Consider the following 27,157-nt stretch of genomic DNA (forward strand, 5'->3'; position numbering starts at 1 on the left):
CCCGCGTGTTGTTAACTGCAGCTGTTGCGTTGATTGCAGGTGGTATATCGTCTCACTGTATGATAATGGAACAAAATAAACTCTCTTAAAAGTTATTTATATACTGCGTATGAATTTAAATGCTTGCAGATGAAAAAAATAAATTTGACCTTTACTGTACACAGCATTATTTTAATTGCAACTTAGAATTTCTGCATTTGGGAATAACGTTTAAGGAAAGTGGCATGCCAACTCAATTCACTCATTGATAATAGGGATACGAGGGATGTGGATTGATTCTACTATAGTTCAGTAAATATAGCAAACTTTATACATCCTTTTGAAGTGAGGATTATAAGTTGACGCTGAGGAGGGGGGAGGAGGCGCCTCGCCCCCCATGTGGAGTGACGTCACCCGCTAATTATTAATGAGGGGGGGGGGTCCATTTGGTGGACGTCTTGATGATACGTGACTTTACCGAAAGACCCAAAGAAGATGTCACCTGTTATTGGTTAATAATGAGTAGGGCTGTTCGATGTGGAGTGACGTCACATGCTCATGATTATTAATGAGGGGGGTGCTCCATGTGGAGTGACGTCACACGCTCATGAATATTAACGAGGGGGGTGCCCCATGCGGAGTGACGTCACCCAGTCATGATTATTAATGACAGGAGGGGGGGGGTCCATGTGGAGGAGCCCACCTGTTCATGATTATTAATGAGGGGGGCTGGTCGCCGTGGAGTGACGTCACGCACGTTGCACACAAACATTATTGGCTCATTATATTAGTATATTCTTAGGTTTTTGTCGGTAAAGTCACGTAGATAAAACATTAAAATTAATAAAAGTAAAATAAAATAAAAATCACAACGTTTCGGAGGCAACACAAGCTTCCGTCTTCAGGTGGAACCGTCACAGCCACGACAGCTGTATCAAGTAAATGAGAGATTACAGGAGCTACCACTCCGTGTATATAATGGTTGGAGAAGGGGGGGGGGTAAGGGCCAAATACAGCACACTTTTTATTAATATGGTAAGGTGAGGCTTAAGAGGGTGAGCCTTTGTTATGGAGAGTTACGGTTTGTGACTCAACCTGTGACAAGGAGACAACCACTAAACATGGTAAACCTGTAATAGTTGTCTGTCAAATAAGATTGGCAAATAAGTGTAGTTAAATATTTTTTGCATGGTTAATCACATCTTTCCAATGATTACTCAGTTTGTAACCGTCATCACGGTTGAAATTATGTCTGTGTTTGTATATTTGTATGGCTTCGTGTACAAACCTTTGATGGTAGCAAGGAGGTTTGCAGAGAACCTTAGTCTCGGAAAAGACAATTTCATGAGAGCCCACCGAGTTGTAGCAATGATCGGCAACGGCCGAAGAATCAGTTCTGCCGTGTTTCAGATCTGACTTGTGCGGACACGATCAGACACATGACGTTTCGTTTCTCCAATGTAGCAATCACCACAAATGCAACTCAATTTGTAGACTCCAGGATACTGTAAGTCAGGAACGACATCCTTCACAGATGGAATCAAATCACGGATTTTATGCACTGTACTGAATCGGACTTGGATCTTATGTTTGTTTAGAATTTTGGAGATCTTTTTGGTCACGCCTGCTATGTATGGTAACGTGATAGTTTTGGTCGGAGTTTCAAATCTAGAATATATTAGTATAGCTCGTCTCATCCATGTGCAGCACAAGCTGTACACGACGGGATACTGTGTGTTGTCTAGCAGAATAAATTCTTATAAAATAATAATAATTATCGTCATCAATTCAGCAGCATAAATATAGCACTGCAAATAGCTTAATGAATAGAATAAATGTACACTTTATATTAAGAACTACAAACTTCTCTGTGGTCCATTGGTTCCTTTAAATTAATCCATCACTAAGCCATTTTATTTTGAGTGCTTAAAGGGAAAATTAATTACACATTTAAAATGGACATTTTAGATTTATATAAGCTGCCCTGAATGTCAGAACATTTTATCTGAGAAAACAAAATAGTTTCAATCCTACACAAAGACCTCGCGATTAGACTTTTGTATAAACAGTGGGGAGCAAAACAGTGTGGCCACAATGTGACGGTATTTTTTTGGTTCCCTGATCCTCATCATTAATACATTTTCTTTTTCAAATGGTGCTATTTTTTTGTTGCTGTAAAATTCAATCAATACGATTTTCATGCAAGAAAATTAATTATATTAAGGATATTATAAAAAAACAGGACCAAATCTGCAAGTTATGCTCTCACCACGGTGATATTTGTCACTAACGTGGTGTTCAAAATGCAATATATTCAAATATTATCGCAGTATTCAATTTTTATTACACGCTTTCATATAACTCACTGTCTGTTGTTGTATCCTCAAATCTTGGAACTCATTTTTACCCACTTCCCAATGTGGTTTTGACTGCAAACTTGGTATACTTATGTCATACTGATGACAGTACTATATTCTATCATAAAAATATATATTTTTAAACAATCTTTTAAATATGTTATGTTTCGGCTTAGGTCTAATTGTTCACGGTATAAACTGGCGTTGGCTGTAATTTACCACGGTCCCTTACGCTATGGCAAGCTTTGGGGCCACTTCCTGGAGTCGTGGAGTTCTTCCATTACTAGTACATTCCATAAACGCGTGTTTAAAAGAAGTTTTTTTTAAAAACATTACTTATTATCTGTTTGTTAGCAGGTGATATCGATTTGGAACGCTATTTAAATATGTATCTCTCCTATTAACTTTTCACAAATTTGTAATTGTATTAACAGCATGATTTAACTAAACACTTTTCTATAAAACGTAGAGTTATCGATGTGTTTTGATAATCCTTTGCATGAGTAAGTGGACGATGGTCATAGAAGCGGTATTATCTGTTAATGGGTGATAGCTAAACTGTGAGAGGGTCAGTCGTAATGTGGTTATTTGAGTAGTTTGTACATGAATGATTAAATTTGGATTAACCTTTGTTTAGTGAAGCTTGTCCAAAAATATATATATTTTGTCGAATCTCAGCTCGTAGGTGTGAGCAAACGATGTTCCTTTTATCTATATCCTCTTTGTTTCTTGCCTTGATCCAAAAAAGGTGACCCCACAGAAACTTCTGTGGCCCATATCCTACAGGGCACTGAATAGGCTGCTTCATGGTGAAGGCCCAATTCTGATTGGGCAGGGGATAGGCGGATAATGATATAAAAAGGGGCCTTTTGGAGTGTTGAGCACCAGACTGGTTTGGTCCTGCCCAAGAAGCAGAAATACAGGTGCTCAGAGGTGATCTACGGCTGCAATCAATTCTCAAGAAGGTGCAATGGCTCGTGTCCTGTTAATCGCTGCTGTCGTGCTTGCAAGTGGTAAGTTACATATTTCCATCTCCGTATAGTGTTTTCTATCTTTCGAGAACATCAAAATCTCTCATGGAGTTTCCCATCTAACTTCTCCCATTTTCTCACCAACTGATCCATCCACCTCCTCTGTCGTTCAATTTTCCCCTTGCAGAAGCACCTTTATCATATGTTCCAGTTGACCCTCTTAGGCTATCTCCCAAATAATCTTCTGCCCTTTTTGTAAGACTAAACAATTGTTTTTATCGGGTAGGGCCCACTGAGATATATAGTTTTTTTCAGAAGTGACCTGGCCAAAAATGATAGCTCAAGGAAGTGGCTTATTACGTGGACATTTATAGCAGCCAAATACTCTAAACGAATATTTCTAGACGTGGAGCGAAAAACCGGAGGAGCCGGAGAAAAATCCACATTACCTTAGGGAGAGAGACACACTCCAAATATACAGGCGTCCAGGTAAAACCCACCACCTCCTTAATACCAATCGAGCGAGTTAACATCTCGCTACCATGGCACCCCAGTTTCAAATACCACTTTGTTCCGTCCAATTATTCTCTTAAACTCTTGTTCACATTTGCTATATTTAATGATTGTGTTTCCAAGGTATTTAAATATGCGCACCTGCTCCAAGTTCCTCATGCAAGTATACTTTGATAGCAGGGGCTTTTTCTTAATCTCTTGTTTTTGCCTTCATTATTACAAATGTTGATATTCAGACCACGATTTCTGAATAAATTATACATTCTATCCATCAGTTCTTGGCGATAAGCTGATATAATTCACAGAATGTTAAATCAGGGCATAATACGTCAGTCATACCATCACCAATCACTACTACCAGCAGTATTACAACTATACAACCCCGAATAAAATACGCAAACTAAATATATACCGCATTCACTTAAATTTATGCTCAAATTGCTTACTACTTGCAGTACATTATATTTAAATTGAGTATAACATGCATTTGAAAACATCGCTGCTCCAGTTATTGTACACAACCATGTGTTTGTATTGTGTTTTGCAGTGTTGCTTTCCAGAGGACAGGAAATTGAGCATAAGAGAGAAAAACGAGCCATCTGGAACTTTGCTTGGATGATCTGGAAAGTCGTGGGAATAAATCCGGCAGAGTACAGCGGCTACGGCTGTAACTGTTTATCGACCGGTCATGGAAAACCAGTCGATGATGTGGACAGGTGATGTGCATTGTGCATTTTCCCATCAGCATAACAGTTCCGTTATACTCCCTTTCCATCCTTTTCTTTGGTTGCCGAACGAATACGTTACGAGGTCGCACTCATTACACACCAATTGCTTTCCACAAAATAATCACAAAACCTCGCTGACCTCGTCAAGGAGCATAACACAGCGTGAGAACTCCAGTCATCCTTGCAGTGGCTAGTCATCGAACAAAGACGGTCACTGCATTATGTGCTTTCAGATGCGCTTCTGGGGCCGTTTGGAATGCTCTTCCTTCAGATATTTAGGAAGCTACTGACACTGTGCACTTTGAAATCTAGATTGAAAACGAATTTCTTTCTTACTGCTTTATGTGTTTAATTTGTTGTCCTTCCCCCGCACCTCTGATTAGCATCGTACGGTTATATACGGTGCGAAAGACGTCCAACACATATACATGCTTAACACAGATCCAGCTAATGCAGTCAATATCCATTCGTAATTCTGGCTGTGTCTACAAACAGGTGCTGTCAAGCTCACACCAAATGCTACGAGCAAGTCTACAACATGAATTGCTCACCGGATTGGGACCCGTATTATTTTTCCATCATAGGAAAAGCCATACGCTGCAGTGAGTGACGCGGACGCATTTGTCATTACACGCATGCAACACGCATGCAACATGCCGCATTACAACGTCAATAACAGTGGCCATTGCTATCGTATCCATTAGCACGTACGCATACCTATCAACCCTTTACCTTATTACAGACCAATTCAGACCTTATTGGTTACCCATGCCTTTATAAATCTCAACGTTCATCCTACAAAGTCCCATCACAAGGGAGAAACACAAACAAATAGACAAAATATGATTTATTTAAACTAAATTTCCTTGTAGAAGAATGCGGGTAAACCGTATGGGTTGACAGGTGTGTGCGTATGCGTTTGTTTCTCTTTGGCATTTTTCAACGTGGCTATGGCGAAGGGTTACTGACATCAATGGTGCCCATTAACTTATCTTTGTTCTCTTGACACGTCAGCCCGTGGCGGACTGCCGTGCGACGTCCTCACGTGCCGCTGCGACAAGGCTGCCGTGGAGTGCTTCGCTCGCAGCCACTTCAACCGACGCTACCGGAACTTCAACCGAAAGAGATATTGCAAAAAAGAAGACGACTAGGCACACCGGTCATGTTTAATGCAACTGCATTCACATATGAACAGTGACGTTCCCATGCAATATACGAGTTTACCCGAGACCAAAAGGATAATGTAAAAAACATACATCTACAACAAATAATTGGACAATTTGACTTCTGAATCAAGATTGAAATCTGGACAAAATTTTCAAACGATAATTATTTACATGCTGTGTTGATAAAAGATACATCCTGGCTGTTTTCCTCGTTCGTGTGTTAAGTAACTAGTGGGTAATAACAAACAAAAAATGGGCTGTTGAAAACTATCTTGATCATATGTGACTGCAAAGGTGTAATTCTTTTGGTGATATACTCTAGTAATCCAGTTGTCAAACAAATTGTGTGGTGATACCGCATTGGACAGTGGTGCAAAAAAGCACAATTAGCAAAAAACGCCTTCGTCAAAAACACTGACTTTTAAAAAGTTTAGGCAATGTCTTTGGGCAATGGCCGTTCTTCAGAGAACACGTGCCATTTCCCAAACCATTGCCTATCACAGTACATTACTGTATACACTTTATTAAGGCAGTTTTATTGTCTACCGTGTTCAGTTACCTTCTGGTGACGGTAAAATATACTTGCTGATTTCTTTTTCTTCCATGTCTCAATTTCAAATTTACAGCATTGTACATTTGGAAATGATGTTATTGACGGTGTGGGCTTAATGTTTGTGCTGTGAATGTCAAATACAATAAAGAGTTCTCTGCAAATGCTCGTGCGTATGACTTGGGTGAAAGTGAGTTGTGCAATGCATTTGAAGACCCTACAATTGATAACTGTGCGCAGGAGAGTCACACTTAAAAAAATCACACAGTAAAAACCCGCTCGATTGGCATCGTCACCATCAGCCACAATCAATTCACTGCTGGGTGAAGGCCTCCACATGACAAATCCATCTCTCATGATTCTGCGATGTAATAAGTACCTGCACATTACCTGATTTCATAGTTTTTGTCTCCCGGGCTGCCATTCCAATGTTATTCTTTCCTTTACTTCAACTTTGATTCACGACATGTTGTGCATAGTGATTGTGAAATCGAGAATGTGTTCTGTTCGTACTCAGTGATTCAGAGCACCTCCTACTCCTTCACCTGCCCAGGTGAATATTAGGAAGCCACTGGGATATATGCACTCTTAAATCTGGATTAAAAAATCATTTCTTTAGAACTGCTTCATGTGAAAGAATTTCAACGTACATACACATACATATTCGATTGAGAGATTGTATACCCTACAGAGTATTCCAATTATGATAGTGATTATTAAGGTCAGGAGTAGTAAAAATATTTCAGCCTGTTTGGTTATTGCTGATTACAACTGATAACAACATCTTTAGAAGACAGTTAGTTACTAGTTATGCTTGTATATATAGTTGATCAAAGGTTACATAACGTAAGCAATTAAAAGTGTTATTCTGCTTTTGCATCACATCTTGATTGATTTGCTTAGAATTTCCGTGACCAATAATACACCCATTCCATACAGTCACTATGCATAGTATCTATGGGTATTACTAAGAGGCTGTAAGAGGTGATGGCTCACACTGGCGTTCCACTGGCACATCTGAGCTGCACCAGCACAATGTTCCACACTCGAGGTGGCTTTCCACTGGCTATTCCATCCAGAAGCAAACCGTGAAACTCTGACCTCGCAATACTTCTCAATGTGGATCGGGGGGGGGGGGGGGTTTAGCAAGGCAAGGTTAATACATTTGCGGTGATTATTTTTCAAATCATCCATTGCATGTGGTGTCAGTGGCATGGCTGTGGTTCTGCAGTGGGAAAAAAAAACAAGCTAATGCCTCTTGAGTCACACTAGGCTGGCCCGATATTGCCCAGGATGGCTGTTGTGCAGTGGAGAAGAGCTATCAGTGGTCCAACAGAGGCATTAGCTCTCTGAGCAACAATGCCGATGAGGTGAAGACGGTGACGAGGACTCCGGCAGCATGACGGTTCCACTCCCAACCAACAGCCACCAACCTTCGCTTGGGGTCCCCCTTTTATCCACCTAGCGTGGCCCCCCTCCGGCATCGCCACGCTGCCTTCTAGAACTCACTAGAAGGTTCCCGGGCTTTACCACACGTCTCCTCTATCACCATTGCCTCGCGTTCCCTGTGTCCCCCTTGCCTCACATCACTTTTTCCCCGTCTCATGACCTCCTGCTGGCAAAACAGGGCTACTACACCTGCAGATCCCCCTCTGTGCCAATAACCTGCGCTATGTGCCATAGTGACACATTCCCTGTCACTACACATGTTAGAAATGTAGATTATGACAAACTTGAAAGTTTGTCAAAATGTCCATTAGATTACGTATTCACATTTTCCTGAAATAAAAAACGTGTCAACATAAAGGATGAGCAACTACGGTCTTCATGGCAATTCCATGAAGCGAGAAAATATACACTGGGCCTTATTCTGTTTTTGACAAAAAACATGGCAATCGCTGTGCTTAAGGTTGGTGTATGAAATGTACTTTAATCATCCTTGCAGCTCTCAAATGTGGAGAGAAATGTTAGACAATGTTTTGGACAACATGTGGTACAACGTGGAAATACATCAGAGAACTATGCAGCACAACTAAGTAATCCAATGCAGTATTATTTTACCAGCCTTGTTATTGAGTTGAATATATACATATGTCTCGGCCTAGCTGTGCGCTGCATTGCACCACTATCTGAGTAGTTAACCTAGCATTCAATACACTTACAGAGCCAGGGTGAACATCCAACTCCGATGTATTTAATGAAAAGAACGAGGTAAAACTGAAGGAAAAAAACAACACAAAACACAGCATCTGTTGATACTTGCAATATCGATACAATAAAGGAACAGAAGAAGCATCATAACATTGTCTTAGATAACATGAAACTCAACAATAGGTCATGGATGGACCAGGCACCTACATTAGCAAGGAATAGCTATACAATAAAATAAGCTATTGTGTTAAATAAGGTCACATCGTGTACTCACCATACTATAGCCTAAATGTACAGCGCTGCACATAGCACTGAACTGTGCATGAGATACTTCTTCATCCTTGCTCTCAAGATCACATTAAAGTTACATGGGTACAAGTCGACTTATCCAACTATAAGTAACATTCACAATAATGCAAGTGGCAGGAGTCGTTGTTAACTAGGCCTCATATTTATAATAACAATTTAACAGCATTATAAAGGCATTTACAGCATTATAACGGCAATGCTAACATTAAAACAGCATTCCCAGTATTATAAAAACATAAACGAACTTACAGAAAATGCTTCTTAAAGTCCCACAATGAACAGGTGCACCTATCTTCACCTAGCCGCTATTTGTGCCTCCATTTTGTACTCTGTGTAATGGCTGACACCCTGCCACATGGCTTAGAGAATCTTAAATCGTAACTTCCTGGTCAAGTGACCAAATTTAACACCATATCAGAAAATTCATGTGTACGCACCCCCCCATACCTGCCGTGAGGCAGAACAACATATATTGCGTAAATAAATTAATCTTAGTGACCTACTTGAAATATTGATTCTGAACTTAGAAGAGTAGTTTGTACATGTGGATGATCATCACTTTAAGGCGAGTTTGCATTTCCCATCATTATATCACCAGTGCCTCATAGCATCGGTGGTCATCTCTGGGTTGTTTTGACATAGACCAAAGAACTAAATCAAACCAAGAACCACAGTGTCAAAGAACTTCCACGTTGAACATTGGCCGCCCTCACACATTGACATGGCACTGCCAATAACAACAACAAATTGTGCTTGTGCAGCGAAAGTGATGCAAACGTTACAAACTTCATAATCAGTTTAACACGTAGGCTTTCGCGACCAATGTTATTCATAATCAACGTTTTGGGTTTAGATCGCCTTATTTATAAATGTGTCGTAACCCTCCACCACCCGACACGGCCAATCAGTAAAAATGTGTCACGTTGACAAAAGACAAATAGTTCACTGCTTTAGCCCACCGGTGTGTTGAAGCCACAACATTTACAATTTGAGTACGACGTTTCGCTGGTAATTGCATCCAGCATCATCGGGCAATTCGCCAGAATGTTGAGGCTCTGCTGTCTCCCATTCTTATATAGAGCAGCAGCAGGGTGACGTCATCATTACAAACTTCATCAACATTTTCATAAATGCCTGCTTTTTCTGAAGGGTCGGTCACGCATCGCCACAGTAACACCTCTTCATCCATTTGGCTGGATCTGGAAAAGTCGATGGAGTGGAGGTGTTGCTGTCCGTGCTTCGAGGATGGGCAGGATGGGACAGCCGTTGGGCGTATGCTGAGGGAGTGCCACGACTGGGGATGGGAGCTGAATAAACAAGGTTTCTCAGGTAAACCAATCTTGGTCGGTCAAGCCTCTTGATGTTGGTACCTCCCCCGCAGCCATCTTGTCAGCGGTCATCTGCAGGTGGCATTGGTTCTCAAGTGGAGGCAATGATGGCCCGCGTGTTGTTGACTGCAGCTGTTGCGTTGATTGCAGGTGGTATATCGTCTGACTGTATTATAACACTGCGTAACAATTTTTATATCTTTTTGTTCCTGGGTTGTTTTAACACGTAGGCTTTCGCGACCAATATTGTTCATAATCAACGATTTTTGGGTTTAGATCGCGTTATTTATAAATGTGTCGTAACCCTCCACCACCCGACACGGCCAATCAGTAAAAAAGTGTCACGTTGACAAAAGACAAATAGTTCACTGCTTTAGCCCACCGGTGTGTTGAAGCGTGAAACCACAACATTTACAATTTGAGTACGACGTTTCGCTGGTAATTGCATCCAGCATCATCGGGCAATTCGCCCGATGATGCTTTTGTCAACGTGACACTTTTTTACTGATTTTCCTGGGTTGTGTTATCTCCTAATTGCTTATGCCACAAAAGTACAGAACATGGCTATTATTCCCCACAAACTTTGCTTTTGTGACCAGGACATTGATATTTTGAAATCTACCTATTTTCCGGAACATTCCAAATTGATTCAGTACTGAGTAAACTTGGAGTATCTTCTAGAACATTCTACAACTTTCCAGTAATATAAATAGTAGTATAAATACAGGGGACTTAAGCCCACCAGTTCAGCTTTGTTCCAGCTGCCTAAGTGGATACATATCTGCATTTGTCTGAGATGGTATCAAGAGGCTGCAAGCATCCGACAGATGCATTTTGCTATGTCTGCGGCCAATTTTTCAAGACAATTGTGTGATTTTTTAAAGTGTGACTCTTCTGCGCGCAGTTATCATTTGTCGGGCCTTCAAATGCATTGCACAACTCACTTTCATCCAAGTTATACGCACCATCATTTGCTGAGAATTGTTTATTGTATTTTTACATTCACAGCACAACCATTAAGCAAACACCGTCAATGACATTTCCAAAAGTACAATGATGTAAATTTGAAATTGAGACATGGAAAAAAAAATCAGCAAGTATGTTTTACCGTCACCAAAAGGTAAATGAACACGGTTAACAATAAACCTGCCTTAATAAAGTCTATGCTGTAATGTACTGTGATATGCAATAGTTTGGGAAATGGCACGTGTTCTCTGAAGAACGGCCATTGCCCAAAGACAATGCCTAATATTTTCTAAAGGCAGTGTTTTTGACGAAGGCGTTTTGTTTTTTTTGCTAATTGTGCTTTTTTGCACCACTGCCAAATGCAGTATCACCACACGATGTGTTTGACAACTCGATTACTATAGTATATCACCAAAAGAATCACACCTTTACAGTCACATATGACAAGATAGTTTTAAACAGCCCATTTTTTTTGCGTGTGAATACCGACTAGAGTTACTGAACACACGAATGAGGAAAACTGCCCGGACGTATATTTTATCAACACAGCATGTAAATAATCATGGTTTGAAAATTTGTTCAGATTGAAATCTTGATTCAGAACTCAAATTAATTGTCCAAATTATGTCGTTACAATGTATAAATGATTTGCAGTTGTATGTTTTTTTTCATGTTATCATGTTGATCTCGGGTAAACTCGTATATTATATGGGAACGTCACTGTTCGTATGTGAATGCGGTTGGATTAAATGTGACCATTGTGCCTAGTCGTCTTCCTTTTTGCAATATCTCTTTCGGTTGAAGTTCCGGTAGCGTCGGTTGAAGTGGCTGCGAGCGAAGCACTCCACGGCAGCCTTGTCGCAGAGGCACGTGTGGACGTCGCACGGCGGTCCGCCACGGGCTGACGTGTCAAGAGAACAAAGAGAAGTTAATGGGCACCATTGATGTCGGTAATCCTCCGCCATAGCCACGTTGAATGATGCCAAAGAGAACAAACGCGTACGCACACACCTGTCAACCCATACGGTTTACCCACATTCTTGTACAGGGAAATTGAGTTTAAAAAAATAATGTTTTGTCTATTTGTTTGTGTTTCTCCCTCGTGATGGGACTTTGTAGGATGAACACGGGTAACCAATAGTCTGAATTGGTCTGTAGTAAGGTAGGGCACTGATAAAGGGTTGACAGGTATGCGAACGTGCCAATGGATACCATAGCAATGGCCACTGTTATCGACGTTGTAATGCGGCATGTAGCATGCGTGTGGCATGCGTGTATAGACAAATGCGTCCGCGTCACTCACTGCAGCGTATGGCTTTTCCTCTGAGGGAGAAATAATACGGGTCCCAATGCGGTGAGCAACTCATTTTGTAGACTTGCTCGTAGCATTTGGTGTGAGCTTGACAGCACCTGTGTGTCGACACACAGCCAGAATTGCAAATGGATATTGACTGCATTAGCTGGATGGCTGTTAAGTATGTATGTGTGTTGGACGTCTTTCGCACCGTACATAACCGAACGATGCTAATCAGAAGTGCGGGGGAAGGACAACAAACTTAACACACACTGCAGTTCGAAAGAAATTATTTTCAATCTAGATTTCAAAGTGCACAGCGCCAGTAGCTTCATTAAGATCTGAAGGAAGAGCGTTCCGGTCGGACGCAGAAGCGCATCTGAAAGCGCATAATGCAGTGGCCGTCTTTGTTGTGATGGCTAGCCACTGCAAGGATGGCCGGAGTTCGCATGCTGTTTTATGCTCCTTGACGAGATCAGCGAGGTATTGTGGTTCTTTTGTGGCAAGCACTTGATGTGTAATGAGTGCGACCTCGTAACGTATTCGTTCGGCAACCGAAGAAAATGATGGAAAGGGAGTATAACGGAACTGTTATGCTCATGGGAAAATGCACAATGCACATCACCTGTCCACATCATCGACTGGTTTTCCATGACCGGTCGATAAACAGTTACAGCCGTAGCCGCTGTACTCTGCCGGATTTATTCCCACGACTTTCCAGATCATCCAAGCAAAGTTCCAGATGGCTCGTTTTTCTCTCTTATGCTCAATTTCCTGTCCTCTGGCAAGCAACACTGCAAAACACAATACAAACACATGGTTGTGTACAATAACTGGAGCAGCGATCTTTTCAAATGCATGCTATACTCAATTTAAATATAATGTACTGCAAGTAGTAAGCAATTTGAGCATAAATTTAAGTGAATGCGGTATATATTTAGTAGATGTATTTTATTCGGGGTTGTATAGTTGTAATACTTCTGATAATAGTGATTGGTGATGGTATAACCGACGTATTATGCCCTGATTTAACATGCTGTGAATTATATCAGTTGATCGCCAATAACTGATGGATAGAACATATCATTTAATCAGAAATCGTGGTCTGAATTTCAACATTTGTAATAATGAAGGCAAAAGCAAGAGATAAATAAAAAGCCCCTGCTATCAAAGTATACTTGCATGAGGAACTTGGAGCAGGTTCCCATATTACAAATACCTTGGATGCACAATCATTGAAGATAGCAAATGTGAACAAGAGTTTAAGAGAATAATTGGACGGAACAAAGGAACAAAGTGGTATTTGAAACCGGGGTGCCATGGTAACGAGATGTTAACTCGCTCGATTGGTATCAAGGAGGTGGTGGGTTTTACCTCGACGCCTGTATATTTGGAGTGTGTCTCTCTCCCTAAGGTAATGTGGATTTTTCTCCGGCTCCTCCGGGTTTTCGCTCCACATCTAGAAATATTCGTTTAGAGTATTTGGCTGGTATAAATGTCCACATGATAAGCCACTTCGTTGAGCTATCATTTTTGGCCAGGTCACTTCTGAAAAATAACTATATAGCTCAGTGGGCCCTACCCGATAAAAACAATTGTTTAGTCTTACAAAGAAGGGCAGAAGATTATTTGGGAGATAGCCTAAGAGGGTCAGCTGGTACATATGACAAAGGTGCTTCTGCAAGGAGAAAATGGAAAGACAAAGGAGGTGGATGGATAAGTTGGTGGAAATATGTATCTTACCGCTTGCAAGCACGACAGCAGCGATTAACAGGACACGAGCCATTGCGCCTTCTTTAGAATTGATTGCAGCCGTAGATCACCTCTGAGCACCTGTATTTCTCCTTCTTGGACAGGACCAAACCAGTCTGGTGCTCAACACTCCAAAAGTCCCCTTTTTATATCATTATCTGCCTATCCCCTGTCCAATCAGAATTGGGCCTTCACCATGAAGCAGCCTATTATGTGCCCTGTAGGATATGGGCCACAGCAGTTTCCGTGGGGTCACCTTTTTTGGATCCAGACAAGAAACAAAGAGGATATAGATGAAAGGAACATCGTTTGCTCACACCTACGAGCTGACCTGATATTCGACGAAATATCTTTTTTATGGACAAGCTTCTCTAATCAAAGGTTAATCCAAATTTAATCATTCATGTACAAACTACTCAAATAACCACATTACGACTGACCCTCTCACAGTTTAGCTATCACCCATTAACAGATAATACCGCTTCTATGACCATCGTTCACTTACTCATGCAAAGGATTATCAAAAACATCGATAACTCTACGTTTTATAGTAAAGTGTTAAGTGAAATCATGCTGTAAATACAATTACAAATTCGTGAAAAGTATATATGAGAGATACATATTTAAATATCCTTCCAAATCGATATCACCTGTTCACAAACAAATAAAAAGCTAATACTGCGATAATATTAGCATAATTGCATTCTGAACACCACCGTGATAGCATATCTTGCAGACTTGTTCGTGTTTTTTTTTTAATAATGTCCTTGACATTATCATTTATTTTGTTCAATGGAAATCTTTTACGTGAGTTTTACAGCAGCAACAAAAATAACACCATTGTAAAAAGATAATTTATTACTGATGATTATGGAACCAAAAGAAATCCCGTCAAATTGTGGCAACACTGTTTTGCTCCCCACTGTTTATACAAACGTCTAATCGCGAGGTCTTTGTGTAGGATTGCCACTATTTTATTTTCTCAGTGCTAGATAAAATCTTCTGACATTCAGGGCAGCTTTTATAAATCTAAAATGTACATTTTAAATGTGTAATTAATTTGCCCTTAAAACACTCAAAATAAAATGGCTTAGTGATAGATTAATTTAAAGTAACCAATGAACCACAGAGAAGTTTGTAGCTCTTAATATAAAGTGTACATTTATTCTATTCATTAATCTATTCGCAGCGCTATATTGATGCTGCTGATTTGATGACGATAATGATTATTATTGTATTAGAGTGTCTGCTGCTGCTGCTGCTGCTAGACAGCACAAACAGTATCCCGTCGTGTACAGCCTTGGTCTCCTGCTGTGCGTTCATTCATTCGCTTGTGCTGCACATGGATGAGACGAGCAATGAAGATCATATTCCCCGAGAGGATGATCACCATGTATAAATATACATACATCACCATGTATGTATATGGACCCCCCCCCCCTCATTAATAATTAGCGGGTGACGTCTCTCCACATGGGGGGCGAGGCGCCTCCTCCCCCCTCCTCAGCGTCAACTTACAGCCCTCACAACAAAGGGAGAACCCTGACGTCACGCGATCTCTGTAACGCTATTGAGACATATAAGTAAAAAAGAATTCATGATGAACAAGGGATTATAACCTTTAAATGAAATAAGTCTGTGTCACCGCGTCCCTACAAATTGCACACGAGTGGATGCAATGAATATCACGTCGCGGCCTGCTTTTCACTTGAATGTTTCAGATTTACTGCAATACACCTGTCCTTGGACTGGCTATAGGCTCGTGAAGATAATATTCCCCGAGAGGCACCATGAATAAAGTTTGCTATATTTACTGATCTACAGTAGAATCAATCCACATCCCTCGTATCCCTATTATTAATGAGTGAATTGAGTTGGCATGCCACTTTCCTTAAACGTTATTCCCTAATGCAGAAATTATAATTTGCAATTCAAATAATGCTGTGGACAGTAATGGTAAAATTTTCATTTTTTTTATTTTTTCACCTGCAAGCATTTTTATTCAGACCCAGTATATAAATAACTTTTTAAGAAAGGTTTTTTTTTGTTCCATTACACTATGTAACGCAATTTTTGTTCCTGGGTAGTAAGTATTATTTCATAATTGCTCATGCCTAAAAAGTATAGAAAATGGCTGTTATTCCCCACAAACTTTGCTTTCGTGACCAGGACAGTGATCTTTTGAAATTTACCTATTTTCAATAAAAAAACGGGCGAATTTGTGTATTTTCGTTCACATAAAGTCAGAAAAAAAGATGAATCAAAAATTGGCATGTATTTACACTAAAGTTATACAAAAATGACTAATTTTCTTTTTAAAAGTGAGTAGTTTTTCGACATTTACGATTATACTGTAATTCACAGGCACGAATCAGCCCCTAAATGTAGTCTCCCATCATGTTCTCGTTATACTGTCCTTGGTCGCGTCGTTCAAACCAGTATATCCTGGTGGATGCGCTCGCCTTGCTCCTCTGAGTACGCTCCATGTTCTCCTAGAATTTATCAAGATGAGCATCAAGGATATGGACTTTGAGGGACATCCTACAGCCCATTGTGCCGTAGTTCTTCACCAGAGTCTCAACCAGCTCCACATAGTTTTCGACCTTGTGATTATATTTTTTCTTGGGTCTTTCGGTTAAGTCATGTAGATAGGTTCAAAGAAAATGCAAATAAATAAATAAAACTTCCATGTTTCGATCGCAACACAAGCGGTCGTCTGTGTTGTAGTTTTTTGTTATTTTGGAGACCCATCAGGAATGCCACCATTTTGAAGTCTCCGATGACCTCCCAGCCGTACTCATCATACTTCAAGGCATCCAGCAAGGTCTTGATGCTGTTGGAATCCTCATTGAGGTGCACCGAGTGAGCCAGGGGAAGAGACGGGTACTTGTTACCATTATGGAGCAGCACGGCTTTGAGGCTCCTGGATGAGCTGTCAATGAAGAGGCACCATTCATTCTGGTTACAGGCGATTCCGATTGCCTCAAACAGACTGGTCACATTGTGGCAGAAGCAGATCCCATCTTGACGGGTGAAGAAGCAGCAAAAAGGTTGGTGACGCTTCCTCTGATCTGCGACTTGCACACTTTTATCCAACAAGTTCCACTGCTTGAGCCTAGACGTCCAAAGCTCGGCATTGGTTTTGGTGAGACCAAGATCTCTGATAAAGTCATTTTGGTTGGATTAGTATGGATTTCTGTCCTCAGCTCCACCTCTGAAATTATCATCTGGATCTACAATGTCTTCCTCGCTCTCCGACTTGCTGCTCTCTTCTAAAGACGGGTGCTCTCTCTCTGGAGGAGTGGGTAAGGGGGGCTTATGGCAGTGTTGCACTGGGGCGATGGATGAAGGAAGGTCTGGATTCGTGATAACAGGTGCATTCTTGCCAGTCCGACATTTGGAAGGGTCCACCATGCAGAAGTAGCACTTGCTTGATTGGTCAGTCGGTTCCCACCAATTTCCTGGGATAGCGAACTTCATGGCTCTCTTTTCCCCTCTGTACCATCCTACTAAAATACATTTACTTCACCCATGACTAATGTGTAAGAGATTCTCGCAACATTTTTCATATTTACTACTATAATGAGCCAAGAATGTCTGTGTGTCCCGCGCGTGACGTCACTCCACATCGGCCAGCCCCCCTCATTAATAATCATGAACAGGTGATGTCCAACACATGGAACCCCACCCCTCATTAACAATCATAAAGAGGTGACGTCCTCCTAATGGACACCCCCACCATTAAAAATAATTAGCGGGTGACGTCACTCTACATGGGGGGCGAGGCGCCTCCTCCCCCCTCCTGCGTCAACTTACAACCCTCACTACAAAGGCAGAACCCTCAAATCACGCGATCGCCGTAACGCTATAGAGACATAGAAGTTAAATGGACGTTATGACCTTTAAATAAAATAAGTCTGTTTCACCACCGCCTTACAAATTGCACACGAATTGATGCAATGAAGATCACGTCGCGGTCTGCTTTTCGCTTGCAAGTTTCGGATTTACTGAAATACACCCGTACTTGGACGGGCAAAAGGCTAGTATGATATATTTTTTCAATAACATTGAAAATTCTAAAACATTAAAATCAATTTTTTTTTACAATTATAATTTTTTTACATTTCATAACATAAAATTCCGAGCAACAAATGTACATCTTTCCTTCCAGAGTATTTTTGCATTGCTCGCAGGTGAAATTAGGTGCCCAGGGTTTGTCTTGATCCCCGACAGGCATGCCGAAATATGCCTTGTAGGCCTCACACATCTTAGCAGATACTTCCACAGAGTACTTTTTTACTCTAGTAAAAACCCACTCGATTTGCATCATCATCATCAGCCACACTCAATCCACTGCTGGGTGAAGGCCTCCACATGCCAAATCCATCTCTCATGATTCTGCGATGTAATAAGTACCTGCACATTACCTGATTTCATAGTTTGGTCTACCTAATGGATCCCCAGCTCATATAATTTGGCTGGGGGGGGGGGGGGAAGCAAGAGAAAGTTAATAATTTAGCGATATGTGGTTCTGCAGTGGAAAAAACCAACAAGCTGGTGCCTCTTGAGCCACACCGGGCTGGCCCGACATTGCCCCACACGGCTCAGTTGTGCAGTGGAGAAGAGCTATCAGTGGTCCAACAGAGGCATGAGCTCTCTGAGCACTTTGTTACATTGATAAATGTTGGAAATGTAGATTATGGCAAACTTTAAAGTTTGTCAAAATTTCCATTAGATTACGTATTTACATTTTCCTAAAATAAAAAGGTGATGAGCAACTACGGTGTTCATGGCAATTCCATGAAGCGAGAAAATATTCACTGGGCCTTATTCTGTTTTTGACAAAAAACATGGCAATATCTGGTCACTGTGCTTAAGGTTGTTCATGAAATGTACTTTAATCATCCTTGCAGCTCTCAAATGTGGAGATAAATGTTGGACAATGTTTTGGACAACATGTGGTACAACCTGGAAACACATCAGAGAACTATGCAACACAACTAAGTAATCCAATGCAATATTATTTTACCAGCCTTGTTTTTTGATTTGAATATATATACATTGCGTGAATAAATTAATCTTAGTGACATATTTGAAATATTTATTCTGAACTTAGAAGAGTAGTTTGTACTTGTGGATCATCATCACTTTAAGGCGAGTTTGCATTTCCATCATCACCTCACCAGTGCCTAATAACATCGGTGGTCATCTCTGGTTTGTTTTGACATATGTTGTACACTCGAAATGAAGGACGTGGGCAGGTGCTCCAAATCGAGGGCAAACACATTGTTTGTGATAATCTTTAAAATGCAACAGCATGTGTGTTACACACAGCAATTCTCAACCGAGTCGCCATTAACCACGTGACTGGTGGACAAGTCAGATCACTCCATAAAGTTTTCCTAAAACCAAATTCCACTATTGATAAACCGTATTTGTCTTTAATCATAACCTTTACACTTCACTATTCGTAATATCCTTTAATCCTAACCTGTATGTCTATCGACACCATCCACTTATATTCATATCTTACACCCATTATCTGTACTGTATATGCACTGTATATGTACTGTACTTCTCACAATTGTACAACTCACTACTGTACATGTGTTCTATTCTTAATAGCATTGCAAGTAGTCATACTCTGGGTGCATGGGCATAGTTATAAATTACCAGTATCAACTACAGTACGTCATCCTTTACAGTGTACAGTGCTAACCCCTCTTTGATTGAATATATCACAAACTACTAATTCAAAGCCAAGCTTAAAGTAATTTATTTAACTTTCAAAAACAACATTTGGGTCCTTTACCTGTAAAGTGCAGCAGCACGTGTGTCACACACAGAAATTCTCAAACGAGTCGCCATTAACCACGTGACTGGTGTTCAGATCAGGTTACTCAATACCCTGCCAGCCACCTACAGGCCCGACTCAGTATCGCATGCTGGTGTACACGTCCATTGATGTAGTGCACAGCACATAAGGACCGTAAAAAAAACACAATTTACTCCATTGCTGCACGAGTAAATGATTAAAAAAGTGGTCCATTCCTAATGTGCCACACATAGACTAAAGAACTAAAGCAAACCGAGAGCCGCAGTTTCAAAGTGCTGCCACATTGAACATGCCCCCCCCCCCCTTACCCATTGCCATGCCACTGCCAACATACAAAAACATGTGCTTGTGCAGTGAAAACGACGCAAACGTTACAACTTCATCAATATTTTCACTAATTCCTGCTTTGTTGAAAGGTGTTTTCAGAAGGGTCTGACACGCATCGCCACAGTAATGCCTCTTCATCCTTTGGCCGGATCTGGACAAGTCGACCGAGTGGAAGTGTTGCTTCGAGGGTGGGCAGGGTGGGCCGGCAGGTGGGCGTATGCTGAGGGAGGTGCTACGATTGGGGATGGGAGGTGAATAAAGAAGGAGATTTTTCAGAGCATCGGGTAATCCAATCTTGGTTGGTCTCTTGTTGTTGGTACTTCCCCCACCCATCTTGTCAGAGGTCATCTGCAGGTGGCATCGGTTCTCAAGTGGAGGCAATGATTGCCCGCGTGTTGTTGACTGCAGCTGTTGCGTTGATTGCAGGTGATATATAGTCTCACTGTTGGTGGCAACGTCGAGGACAGAGGTCGCCATAGACGAGTTGTTCACTCGAGCAGGGAGGATGGAGCAGCTGCCAGTGGTCGGGGTTCCCGCGCTGGAGACCACGCAATTTCCTGTCTGATGTAGGCCACAGGACGCAAAGCCACCTGGGGTGGTGGCATCGGTGGAGAACGCAGCACCAGTTGGTGACATCGTGCCGGAAGATAGTACGCTGGGCCTCACGCTTGCTGAATGGGGTCGGTTGCAAATGGAGGACATGTCCTTGTTACGAGTTCAGTGGCGTGCGAAGTGGGAACGGACGAACCCTAGCCCAACAAAAGTTTTGAAAATCCTTTTGAGAGAAGGGCTGCTCATGAGATGGGACAAGGGGTTGCAACGCTATGGCATGGTGGTTCCCATGGTTCTGCGGGGTGCGTTGACTAAGGTAGTACATGAAACCAAATTGTTACACCTTGGAGTTCGTAAAACATTACTAACACTGCAAAGGGATTTTTTCTGTCCGGGTATGTCAGACGATGTGCACCACCTCGTTAAGGGCTGCACCGCTTGTGCGCATTGGAAACCACCAGCCAGGAAGTGTCAACCCCCCTTGGGTCTTACCCCCGGTAGGAAGAAGCAGTCTCTGCCGATGACCTTGCAGGTCATGCTGGACCGAATTTCTAATGCACGCGAGGCAGCTAAAGAGAACACTGCCAGGGCACAGGCCGCTAACGAAGGGAACGTGCACCGTCGCGAGAATGTGTTGCCATGGGTGGTAGGGGATAGAGCATGGCTGCACTGCCCGCAGGTACATGCATCCCCATTTGGAAAATTCATCCCCAGAGTCTGTGCGGTCGGGGTCTGGTGTGTCGGACGGGCCGGGGCGGTTGGCCGAAGTAATTGGACGCCAGGGAAATGGTGCTGTTCCGCACACAGTTTTCGAGCCCCTGACATCGGGGGAATACCCGGGGCCCTTCACACCCGAGGGACCACTGGCTGAGGACCTGCCAGCTTCTCCCGGGCCAGCCACCGAGGACCAAGACCCCTCCGTTCTGATGGCCTAGCCGTCGTTGGCCGAAGGCGGCCATGTTCCCACCTGGGATGACGGGCCGGCATCGAGGACTCGGTCAAGGGCGTCGCCATAACTTGCGTGTTGCGTTGTGTTTTGTGGGCGTCCGTATGTTCAAAATGTCCATGGCTGGAGGGGAGGATCGCGGGGGTTGCATGCATGTGTTGTTCGGATTCTGGCGTTATTGTTGTGTTATGGGTTTGGTTGTGGTGGGTTTCTAAAGTGTAAGTTGTTCCTTCAACCCTTAAAACAATTGTCATGCATTACGTTAAATGGTTGATTCGGCCTGACAAGAACGTGGTTGAAATTGTGTTAGCCGAGGACGGCTATTATTTTTTAAAGAGAGGGGGGGTTGATGTAAAGACAGTGTGGAGCGATAGCGGAACAGTATGGTTCCCCGGGTACATGGTTACTAATGGACGTGCTAATGATGATCGATGGAACGAGTATTGACAGGGTCACGTGAGGAGGAGCACGGGATCCAATTTGCAGGAAAGTGTAATTAGGGCAGTGATTGACAAGAGCAGGTGCGGCGAGGAGAATTCGGGAATAAGTGGGTGGCCGGTCCGGGCGAGGATAAGAACCAGCGTGAGCCGGAGCTGTGTGCTGTTTGGTGTGGGAAACCGTCGTCATCGTTTGCGAGTTGTCTTGAGACTAGAAGCTATGTTGTCTCTGAATAGAGTTGTCTCACTACCCTAGTGTACAGTCACTCGCGGTTAATTGTTGAGTTGTCAGTGGACTTTATTCATAATAAATATACAGAAGACAAGACGGTGTCTCTGAGAGCTACATTACAAAGGCATACATCATTGTAAGTACTAAGATTAACAATAAATGTGGTAATGTATATAAACTTTGTAGTAGAACTGAGAGTTCTTCATTCCAGTTCAAATACCAGGCAAGGTTCAACCTAGGGCAACATTTCATTTTCATCAATAAAATGAGCACAGCTTTGTAAAAACAACGGTGGTTGTCATTCCACATTCCCATGCCATATGCCGTTGGTGTTAGAACTATTGGCACACCCTTAATATATACGTAGTGAACGTTAAATTTACTCGCAGATACACACCTATTAAGAGACCTTGGCATGGTGTAATGGTTAGAATGGTTAGAATACTGGACGTGCAACCCAGAGGTTGCAGGTTTGATTTGATCGCCTGGTGCAGCAGTTGTAAAAAATAAGGCACGTTTCTTAAATCCCTCCGCTGATTGTCAGGTTGTGAGCAGCGGGTGCTAACTTTTTAACCACCCACTTGCGGCACTATCGAATGGGTATAACGTAGAACATCATATCACAGTAGCAAAGAATACTGAATGTCTCCCGTGCTGTGCCGAACACTATTATATATACACTTGGCTCACGACATTTCGATCGCAACACAAGCAATTGTCATCAGGTGGGACTACCACAGCAAGAAAAAACTGCTGAAGTAGGCGAGTGATCTGCCGTGGCACGAGATTAAATAGGCCTCGGTAGTAGGGGGGGGGGGAGAGAAGTGGGGGGGGGGGGCAGGGCAGAAAGTGGACCCCGCTGGTAGTGGTATGAGCAAACAAATGCAAGGTCGGCTGTACGTTAACCTTTGACACCTCTTCATATTTCATGTTTTGCAGTGGTCTCTGCGAGTGAAGGTCAAGAACATATGACAAACACACGAGTCCTCTGGAACTTTTCTGGAATGATCAAGTGTGCCACTGGAAGAAACGCGTTAGACTACAATAATTATGGCTGTTATTGTGGCTGGGGAGGAAATAGAAATCCCGTGGATGCCTTGGATGCGTAAACTCACCTTTAGGTTCACTGTTTATGTACCCATATTATTTTGTTTTTATTTAATCAGTTCAGAGCCAATATTGATGTGCAACTTTTTTTTGTCTTGATGCTAACTATTATTGTGCATTGGTAACTTGGATAATATGGTTCATATCGCGTACTCTTAGGTTTTATGAGCCATGTTATCTTCTAAAATGATATCACAGTGTATGACATAATTCATACCTGTCAACCCCTTATCAGTGCCGACCTTATTACAGACCAATTCAGACCCTATTGGTTACCCCGTGCCCTTATACATTTAAACGTTCAACCTACAAAGTCCCATCACAAGGGAGAAACACAAACAAATAGACACATGTTTTTGCCCGTCTTGAAACGGCTGTACGCTGTATGGACCTGAATACTCAATTTCCCTGTACAATAATACAGGTAAACCGTATGGGTTGACATGTATGGTAATTCCTCACCGCATTACAGTCAGTACAATGCTACTGCTGAAGTTAAACATAAAACCTCATCAACGTTCTATTGCGGCAAGCTCGTAGATCTTCGTGATATTCTGAAAGGAACTGTGATATAATGTGGCATTGTTATGTAAAAATGTCCAGCGTGCCATCTAGTGCTGATCCTTGGAATCGCCTGTAGAATCCGACAAGTAATTTTTAATTCAGACAGGAAATTGTGATTATTTTGGAGAATTCCTCGGCTGTCGAAGAATCCCCCTACATCTCAATGGTAATTCCTGCATCTCCAATGGAGGACAGACAGACTTTGCTTAGCGCGACCCAGTAAAACGTTGCTCTTTGTACTGGATAAAAAAAGTTTTTCCCCCAAAAAAGTCACCAAAAATATCTAAACAGCGCTTAATGAGCGAGAACACGCAGCAGTAGCAGCGCTGGCCGAAACAAGTATAACCCGTAAAAACAAAGTTTTTCACTATAAATCCTTTATATGCGTGGCGGCTAGAGTCCTCTCGTCCTCTGGCTTGAGATAGCTGCCAGCTATGGGTCAGATGATTGCATTGCACCATTAAGCAATTGGTAATTAAATATAATATTTTTGTCCTAAAAAGTGTAAAATTTTGGAAAAAAATTTTCACGAACATTAATTGTCACGCACAACGAGTCTGTGTGGAAAATGTCAGCTCGATTGGATCACGGGAAGTGGGTTAAAAACGACCGAAAGATTTGCACGGTCGTAAGCAAGCAAGCGAACTTAATATAAAGGATTTAAAAAACGATCCTCGCCCCCGTCATTCGCTCAGCCAACGAGAGCAACGGACGACTCTGAGCCAACCGCACCCCACTCACTACCCTGAGAAGCGATTATCACGATTCGCTTGCTATCACAGTGCGATTAGCCAGTTGGGAACTCAAGCGACACGGATAGAAGTCTCAGGGTCCAGCTGTAAGAAATACCTCACCACAGAAACGTTTGACTGAGGGCGTCACTATGACCCGGATTGAGAGAGCAGCAGCTCCAACGTTGTCTCCCACCGCTGCCTTGTAGGAGCAAAGTAGAATGCAGCCGTGAGTACTGCGCATAATACTTACTGATGCTACTACAATAATACATTTTTATTTGTATTTATTAAATAATGTTTACCGTCTGTATTTTATCAGCACTTTTACCGATACCCCAATGAAACCCTTGTGTACTGCTCATGCGAAGTAAATAACGCTGTAGGGAACGCATGCCCATATGTACAATGGCGTTGATTCGATGAGCACTCACTTCTCCAGGAACGCATCTTGAGTTCGAAGCGAGGACTGCCTGTATTTACAGGCATTACAATGGAAATTATATGGATTGCCACTAGATGGCCAACTTTGGCTACTGCCTGTAGAAAAAATATGTACTGGCCATCCCATGGATTCCGACGGTCTCATGATCCCATTGTGAAACGTAATCCACTTCAAGAATTCCATCGCAACAATAACCGGCTCGTGACTGTGGGAATCATCCAATACGGTACTCTTGTTTTGCATGCAATGGTGTCCAGCCTGTTTTGTCAATCCGCTACTGGGTGAAGGTCTTGCCATGTCGTGGGGTCTGCTTGACCACACTGCACGCTATCTCAGTGCAGATTGGTAAAGGATGGCAGAGGATTCGTTTAGATACCGCTCACCAGTGACGCTAGTTGTGTGTCCAGGAATATAACTCGGGTTGGTGGATTCATTGCGCAGTGTGCCCTGATCACATCTTGCTATATTCAGATAAATTTTTTATGCTAACCTCATACTTTAGAATAAAAAAAACTATTCCGAGTTGCATCTTCATGACAACTTGAATTTAGTGTGCATGTGTGCGCACAGGTGCTGTCAAGTTCATGACGGATGTTATGATGCGATTGGAGGGTTGTGTTCCCCCAAAATGAAAGATTACACTTATTTCATTAGACCTGCTTTGCCAGTACCAACATATAATAATAGGGTTTTTCCCCTTTTTTTTCTGGCAACAAAACTGAAACCTTTTTACAAGGATTCATGTCTGCATTAACCACAATACTTGCAGTCAAATGCAAACAAAAAACACACTATGATAATATATGCATTGTCCTTGAAACTGATTGGTCCACACCAAGGGACGGCTTTCTTTTGAGCCTCGACCCAATTGGTGCTCGACCAGAGGACGCCAAAAGGCATACAGCTCAAAGACAATGCACTATCAAAGTAATGAGGGCTCGGGGTGAGCATCTACATCATTAGACCTCCTTTTGCCAAAAGGGGAAAAACCATATTATTATATGTTTGTACTGGCAAAGGAGGTCTAATGATGTAGATGCTCACAAGGAAATATGATACTTCATCCACCCCCTCCCCACCCAGCCCCTCCCTGCACGACGGACGGACGGACACAATAATCCCCTGTGGGCTGGTGTAACCAGGATGTTTCTACCAGTGATATTTAATTATTTATTTTCGAGCTTAGTGTTGAGCAAGATGTGAGTGTGGCCAGCAGGTGGCATGAGAGTAACTTATAGGGGTGAAGGCTGCAGGAGGTGTGGGGGGAGTTCGGGATATCGATGGATTTTATTTACCAGGGGTCAGGTGAGGAGCAGAACATCCAACAGGATAAAGGGACCAGCAACGATAAACCTGTGCCGAGAACAGGTCTCAAGTAGTGGCGTTAAAGATGACATGGAGGGGGGCACTGGGCGGTAGAGATGAAGAGGTAGGGCCTCGACATGATGATAGGGAAGCAAAGACTCACACGGCAAGGTGACATCTGGTGCGACCCTCTCACACAGTACAATGGTGAGCACGCCGTTTCTAACAGTTCCCGATGCTGGTGGTGACCTCTTACCTATTCCTGTACACTTGCAATAGTGATGTTTGTTGCTGGCGGCTTGACATTGTTGGTCCAGGTGGCAATCTTGATAAAAAAAAACGTGGGCGAGGCACCAGCGACAGTTTTGGGGGTTGTGGGTCTGACTATATCTGTAGATTGTGCGGAATTATGAAGCAAATGAATCCTTGTATCAAACTTTGGTGATTTGAGTGTTACCGCCACCCCCACACCCTTCCCCCTCGAATAAATAGGTCTTATGCAGATATAGTGCTCTGGTTTCCTCGCAGGCATGGTGGATGAATCCGCGGATTGGTGAATTATGTGAATTTGTTAAACTCCTATACCAACTGAGTTGCAAGGTGGCCATGAT

General features: G+C 42.4%; 2 protein-coding genes across 2 annotated transcripts; one reads left to right on the forward strand and one right to left on the reverse strand.

Annotated features, from left to right (window-relative positions):
- Window positions 1–3,205: 3,205 nt before the first annotated feature.
- On the forward strand, window positions 3,206–5,699 carry LOC144728279 (phospholipase A2 A2-actitoxin-Cgg2a-like). Its single transcript, XM_078607589.1, has 4 exons — window positions 3,206–3,349; window positions 4,368–4,536; window positions 5,044–5,150; window positions 5,563–5,699. Exons 1-4 carry the CDS (start codon window positions 3,307–3,309, stop codon window positions 5,697–5,699), a joined length of 456 nt encoding a protein of 151 aa, XP_078463715.1. The 5' UTR covers window positions 3,206–3,306.
- A 5,333-nt stretch (window positions 5,700–11,032) lies between these two features.
- Window positions 11,033–13,100, reverse strand: LOC144728281 (basic phospholipase A2 textilotoxin A chain-like). Its single transcript, XM_078607591.1, has 3 exons — window positions 12,938–13,100; window positions 12,322–12,428; window positions 11,033–11,919 (listed from the first exon to the last, which is right to left on the reverse strand). The coding sequence occupies exons 1-3, from the start codon at window positions 13,036–13,038 to the stop codon at window positions 11,783–11,785; spliced, it is 345 nt and encodes a 114-aa protein (XP_078463717.1). The 5' UTR covers window positions 13,039–13,100; the 3' UTR covers window positions 11,033–11,782.
- Between the last annotated feature and the right edge of the window lie 14,057 nt (window positions 13,101–27,157).

This window comes from Lampetra planeri, chromosome 28, assembly GCF_965212315.1.
Source record: "Lampetra planeri chromosome 28, kcLamPlan1.2.h2, whole genome shotgun sequence".
NCBI classification, from domain to species: Eukaryota; Metazoa; Chordata; class Hyperoartia; order Petromyzontiformes; family Petromyzontidae; genus Lampetra; species Lampetra planeri.

Excerpts from the sequence above, each read along its gene's own strand:
- LOC144728279 (XM_078607589.1), top strand. The coding sequence starts at position 3,307 with ATGGCTCGTGTCCTGTTAATCGCTGCTGTCGTGCTTGCAAGTG. Across the intron at positions 3,350-4,367 it reads TGCTGTCGTGCTTGCAAGTG|TGTTGCTTTCCAGAGGACAG; the intron begins GTAAGTTACATA and ends TGTGTTTTGCAG. Across the intron at positions 5,151-5,562 it reads AGGAAAAGCCATACGCTGCA|CCCGTGGCGGACTGCCGTGC; the intron begins GTGAGTGACGCG and ends TTGACACGTCAG.
- LOC144728281 (XM_078607591.1), bottom strand. The coding sequence starts at position 13,038 with ATGATCTGGAAAGTCGTGGGAATAAATCCGGCAGAGTACAGCGGCTAC. Across the intron at positions 12,429-12,937 it reads CCAGTCGATGATGTGGACAG|GTGCTGTCAAGCTCACACCA; the intron begins GTGATGTGCATT and ends GTCGACACACAG. Across the intron at positions 11,920-12,321 it reads AGGAAAAGCCATACGCTGCA|CCCGTGGCGGACCGCCGTGC; the intron begins GTGAGTGACGCG and ends TTGACACGTCAG.